Raw genomic sequence first — 6,289 nt, forward strand, 5'->3', positions numbered from 1 at the left:
GAATGGGTAATTCAGCTTTTGTGTGGCTCAATTGAGGGGGCAAACATAAAGACAAGATTCTTGAGCGCTCAAGCTCCCTTTCCATGGATATCTGCACATCTCTTTAGAGATTTGTTCCTTTCCTACCTTTTTTCCTGACATCATCCTCCCTTAAAAAAAAAAAAAAAGCCCTGATCAAGAACAGTTAAAAGCAGGCTAGCCTGGTCTCCCAAACTAGCATTGTCCTGTGTCATTGAAGCATGGTTACTGCCAGCCTCCAGACAGCTTTGGGGTAGTTTAGAGAAAAGGGTGTCTAAACTTTCTTTACTCATCAGCAGCATATCATGTTGGATTGTGTTGTTGTTGGGTGGGGGGAAGCAAAGGGAAGGCCCTCACAGGGGTGGAGGAGGAAAAAAGGGGTGGAGGAAAGAGTGGAGAATGGTAGAAATCACAGGGAAATGGTCGTATTTATTAGCTGTCTTTCTGTGGCTGTCCCCATGGTGACAATTTGTGATGACAAAGAATGTGAGAACGGGGGAGCCTAATGCCTGATTGGGATGCTTTGTATTTGGCAAAGTGGCTTCTGATTGGTCTGAGAAAGCCCCCTAACTAGAAGGAGTTGATATTCATTCAGCTTACTCAAGTGCTGCTAAACTGCTTCTAAACACTCAGAGGCTCCGGTTGCTTCTTTAAAGGTTGGTAGTGTATAACCTGTATAACAAGATTAGCCGGGGAACTGGGTTCTTCTCAGCAGTGATACAGTAACAATCAATATTAGAGAGACAATCTACTCAGTGTGTGTGTTTTGGTTACAGAGGCATGGAAGTGCTGCTGAGCTTTCTGCTTACGCTTTAAACGTTACCTGTCTAACAAGATTAACCATTTGGTTCTCAGCAGTAACAAGCTGTCCTGGGTGCGTGTGTGTGTGCATGCAGAGGTTTTGTGATTGCAAGGATGTGGATGTGCGGCAGATGTTTCAAACTTGGCTAGCATGACAAGCTGACACCTTGCTTGGTCAGCTGAGAAGTTTGATTTGTTCTTGTTTTTCTCATCTACTTGATGCTTTCAATTTTTGTCCTGCTGCAGGGGAGCATTTGGGTTTGAAGTCATGAATATGTCCCTCCTGCTTTCACAGGTTTGCCCAGGTGTGTGGAGTGGGATTATAAACTTTTGATGGAAATCTCCAGGAAGGTCCCTCTTTGAAATGGCATCAGACAGTGAGGTGAAAACGTTACTGAATTTTGTGAACCTGGCCTCTAGTGACATCAAAGCCGCTCTGGACAAGTCTGCTCCCTGCCGCCGCTCAGTTGACCACAGAAAATACTTGCAGAAGCAGCTCAAACGTTTTTCTCAAAAATATTCCAGGATCCCAAGATGCCACCCCAGCAAATCCATGGAATCCAGCTCCAAAAAGGGGGCAGAGGATAGAAATCGCAGTTCAGACCCAGATGGCACGGATCCAAATCACTGCACAGTTTCCAGTGAAAAGGCCCTGAGGCTATCAGAGGTGGAGGAGAACTTCAGTGGGGAACAGGTTTTGCAGGAGCAAAGCCCAGAGTCTGTAAGGCCAGATCAGGTGCCCATGAGGAAAAGACAGCTGCCTGCTTCCTTCTGGGAAGAGCCCAGACCAACTCAGAGTCTGCTGGTCGGGAGCTTTCCTGCCGGATTGGATGGGCTCCCAAACTCCAGGGACCTTCCTCCTTACGAGGGCAAGAAAAGCAAAAAGGGTCCCGATACCACAGAGCCAGGCAGCCCCCCTCTGCCTGCCCAACCCAGTGGGGAGAAGGAGCCTATCAAAGTGCCCGGGACATCCTTATCTGGCCGGATGAATGCCTGGAGCTGCTGTCCATTTCAGTACCATGGACAACCTGTTTACCAAACCCATGGAGCCCTACCTCAGTCACCGTTTCCAGGCCTCGGGCTATGGAGAAAAAGCACAGCACCCACAGGGGAGATCCAACACTTCTGCAAGGAGGTGGGCAGTATGGGGCAGAAACTATACAGACCAGTGGTTTTGAAACCCATCCCTACCAAGCCGGCTGGGCCACCTCCTATTTTCAATGTGTTTGGATACATTTAGCCTGAGGGAGGGGAGGGGATTTTGTGCTGTGTACGGTAGCTCTTTCAAATGAAATTCAAATGTAACTTCAGACATTGGCCCATCAGCTAGTCACACTGTGGAGCAATTCTTCGGGGAAGAATATGCTGTCGTTTCCTTCTGTCTATAGATGGGCAGCCATTACCGGCTGCTCCTTTAATCGGAAAGGCACAAGCTGGCTGACTTAAATAGTGGTTGTGAATACATTTGGGTGTCAGTCTCCCCTCACTGCACTGGTATAATTCAGGAATAACTCTTACGGAAGCCAGTGCAGTTAAATGACAGGCGAACTGGGCCTCTTGTATTTAAGATAATTGTTTGAGCCAGGATGTGTCAGGCTAAGAACCATTTGGAATCTGCACTTGTAACACCTACGAGACCTTTTCCATATGGGACTGTCTTTAGGGGGACACTTTGTACCACCAGCACCAATGCCGTGATTAAACTGATAACGTCTCTTGTACTTTAAAGTCATTCTAAAGAAATCAGTTAAGGTTTTCAGGTCACTTTCTTTTACCAATAGGGCAGTATTTCATGCAGAAGATAAGTTTGTAAATCGATTTCAGCTCTTCTCTTGTGTAAATATCAAGAGAGTTTTTAAAAGAATAAAGCAGGTAATTTTATTTGTCTCCACATCTCAAGTATGTTCAGACTGCATGTTTATTTTCCTCCCAAGGAGTAGGTTCAGGTTCAGTTTGTAAAGGCGTTGTCATTCAGAAACGGGGGCCTGATTCTCCCATCATTCACAGTGGTGTAAGTCAGGAGTAGCTCCACGGGAGGCTATGAAATTAGCCAGTTTAAAACTGGTGTGAATGAGAGCAGACCTCCCCTGTGACAACTAGGCGAATAGACTGGAAATGGTTTAGCATTTGAACACGTAAGTGCAAAACTAGTGAGATAAGAGAGAAGATCGGCGCGTGAACACATTGGCACTAAAGCCTCCGGGTCTGTCTGCTACAGTGACACAGCTGCTCTGCTGCAGCACTGTAGGGCAGACACTTTACTACAGGCTCTGAAGGGCTTCTCCCAGGGCTGTCATAAATCCCCCTCCCCAGGAAGCAGCAGCCAGGTTGACAGAAGAATTCTTCCGTTGACCTAAAGGTGTCTACAAAGGGGGCTTAGTTTGGCTTAACTATGTATCTCGGGGGGAGGGTTAATTTTTCACACTCCTTAGCAACATAACTAGGTCAACCTATGTTTTAGGTGTAGACCAAGCCTCAGTTGATCAGGGCAATGAGCTTCCCAGGGACAATTCTCTACTCTGCCTGAGGACTGGTCTACACTAGGAGCTTACATTGGCATGACTACACTGCTCGGGGGTGATCCACAGTCCCGAGTGATGTAGCCATGCTGACCTAACCCCCGGTGTAACCAGCACAAGGTGGACAGAAGAATTCCACTGCAGCTGTCCCTTTGTAGCGGTTTAAGTGTAGCCATGCCCTGACTCTAAGATGGAAAGCTGCAGATAAATAAGTACTCTAGTAGTTTGCAAGTTATTCACTTGCAAAGCTGGTCATGTGTGATGAAATCACTTCTGAAAGGTTAAAAGGAGTGTTTTGTTAAACTTCTCTAAAGCCTACAAAGAAGTGATGTTAAATAGGACAGGAGACCTACGATTAAATATTATGGACCTGATTCTCCAGTCACTTAGTGGTGTAAATCACTGAGGTCAATAGAGATACACTAGTATAAAAGGGACAGGAGAATCAGGCCATGTGCATCCGGGGCCTAATCCAGCTCCCACTGGAGACAATGGGAACCTTTCCATAATTTTAGTGGTAGATGGGCTAGGTCCCTTTACTGTTACTGTGGTGCTTTACACTGGTGTAGTGCCATTGACTTTAGTGGAGTTACTCCTGATTCTCACCTGTGTGAGAGGAGAATCAGGTTCAACACCTTTTGAGGGCCTAACTATCGTAAAGAAAACGATCAGCTAAACAACCCTGAGGAATGGATCCTCAGCTCTTCAGCTGGTATAAACGGGCATGGCACTTCATGCATTCACACCAGCTGAGGATCTGGTCTTGTATACTGCCTGAAACTTTTATTAAGGGCATGCAGATAATTCTCTGGCCTGTGGGCCCATTTTTTCGCAGCCATCCCAATGATAACCCTGAGAGTAGCTTATGCAGAAGTGAAGCCAGAGTGGATTAGTCCTGCAGTCTAAAAGTAACAGCATGAAAGATGAACCAGGCTTGAGTCCTAACTTCCTTCTCCTTGTAAGTCATTTACACCTGTGCAAAGAAGGCATTATACAACACAATTCTCTGATTTGGTAGCATTTTACCAGCTTTGCATGGTTGTAAATAATAGCATAAGGTCCAGAAGAATCAGGTTCATAAAGTCTTGGGGGCCAGCATGGAAGTGTGGGTCTGGCTCCTCTCTCACACTTCAATACCTCCTCCTTGCTTCAGAAAAGACTCCATGAAGAGGCAGTGTCCTTGATCCTGCATCCATTGAAGTGAAATTCAAAATTCCCTCTTAGAAGGAGAAATGGGCCCAAGAGAGGCAAGCTGCAGAGCTACAGACAAGGGGTTCCTGTAGCTCTTTCTCACATCAGTGACCCTTTCTCACACTTGTAGTCGGACTGAAACCAATGGGCCAGATGCTGAACAGTCAACAACTGTGTGAACCCAGCGTAGCTTCACTGGTGTTATGCCAGGCTGCCAGCAGGCAGGATGACTGGGATCAGCACCTGGCTCTCTGGAACCACTTCAGAAGGTATGGTTCCATCAAAATGGAAACACTTCATGAAACTGGGTCAATGTCATTTCAGAGGAAGGTGGGGAGGGGAAGGGAGAGTTCTGACGTCAAACCACTTCTGTTTTTTTTTTTATTTTAAGTGACTTTCCATTTAGAACTTTTTATTTTGTAGGATCATGGCTAACACTATAATACAATAACTCTGGAACATCAGAATTGGAACAAAATGTCAAAATGAAACTTATCACCCTAAAACTATTTTTTTTTAATTTTCCTTTGCAAGTTTGAACAACGCCAAATTTCAAAATCTGTCACGAAACGGAAAGCCCAACCTCTGGATGGTTCTAGTTCCAGGGCTGGGACCTTTCATGGAGTTCTGGTGTATCCTAAGAAGTGAAGCAGCAGTGCTCCAGAACGCGAATGACATCATTATATGTAGCTGAAGTAACTGACGAGGTTTCATAGAATCATAGAATATCAGGGTTGGAAGGGACCTCAGGAGGTCATCAAAGCAGGACGAATCCCCAGCGAAATCAAATGTTTGTGTGAGACATTCTTCTTAAGCCTTCTGGGAAGCTACAGTCTCTCCTCCAGCAATACAAGTCTCCTCTTCCTGTGATTACTGTTTATAGATTATAACTTATTACTGCTTTGATTAGTTCAAACTTTCCCCAGATACCTCTTTGTCTAGGTCCTCAGAGCAGCAGGTAACATTTTAGAATGTTAGTTTATTTGCCTTTTGTTTAGAAGCTGAAAAACATAACATTGGAAAGCCACCATTTGCTCAAATGTAATGCAAATGTAAAATATTAAACCCACACTATATTTTATAAATAATGGCAAAAAATAATAAAACAATTGAAAAAGCTTTTATACAAAAAAGTGCACAAGAACATAAAGTGAATTGCACATGTTGCAATAAAAAAGTACAGTAATCTGGCCATTTAATATTCCTGGAACAGCTGAAACAATTCTCATCACTGAAGATGTCTGTCCTGATGTATAAAAATATACCATTTTATTGCATATTGGAACTACTGAACTGGTTCCAAAGCCTTGGCTCCAAAGTATTTTTTCCGTTTCACAGCTGTATTCATTTTTATAAATGAAAGGAGAATTTGTACAGATTCAGGACATCGGGTATGAGAGAGGTAGCCTACCCTGTTTTAGTGCAAATAAATGTAAACCAACTGTGGAAAGACTGGCAGTGAGGGTCAAGCAGAAAGGATAAAGTAATATTGTGATTGCCAGGTCAAATCTTCAATGGAGTGATCTCTCCTCAGTTTATGTGCACAGTACGGGCCTGATTCTGCTCTCGCTTGCACTAATTTTACACCAGGGTAGCTCTATTGATTTCAGTGACGGTATTATCCTGACCGATACAAATATGATAGAGGAATCAGGCCTGTAGGTATCCAGTTAAGGAGTAATACGTCTTTTGCTCAACCCATACCCAGTTTCAGTTTTTCCAGGTTCAACAAAACAGAACAATCCTGCATCCCATGATCA

The 6,289-nt window shown here is 44.4% G+C and overlaps 1 protein-coding gene across 1 annotated transcript; it reads left to right on the plus strand.

The window, feature by feature from the left end:
• The first annotated feature begins 524 nt into the window (after positions 1–524).
• FAM181A (family with sequence similarity 181 member A) lies at positions 525–2,685 on the plus strand. Its single transcript, XM_084629784.1, has 2 exons — positions 525–674; positions 1,115–2,685. Exon 2 carries the CDS (start codon positions 1,184–1,186, stop codon positions 2,057–2,059), a length of 876 nt encoding a protein of 291 aa, XP_084485910.1. The 5' UTR covers positions 525–674; positions 1,115–1,183; the 3' UTR covers positions 2,060–2,685.
• Positions 2,686–6,289: the final 3,604 nt, after the last annotated feature.

The sequence above is a fragment of the Lepidochelys olivacea genome, assembly GCF_965140295.1.
Source record: "Lepidochelys olivacea isolate rLepOli2 genome assembly, chromosome: 6".
Lineage (NCBI taxonomy): Eukaryota > Metazoa > Chordata > Testudines > Cheloniidae > Lepidochelys > Lepidochelys olivacea.

Bases quoted from the DNA above. Each gene is read 5' to 3' on its own strand.
- FAM181A (XM_084629784.1), top strand. From the start codon at position 1,184: ATGGCATCAGACAGTGAGGTGAAAACGTTACTGAATTTTGTGAACCTG.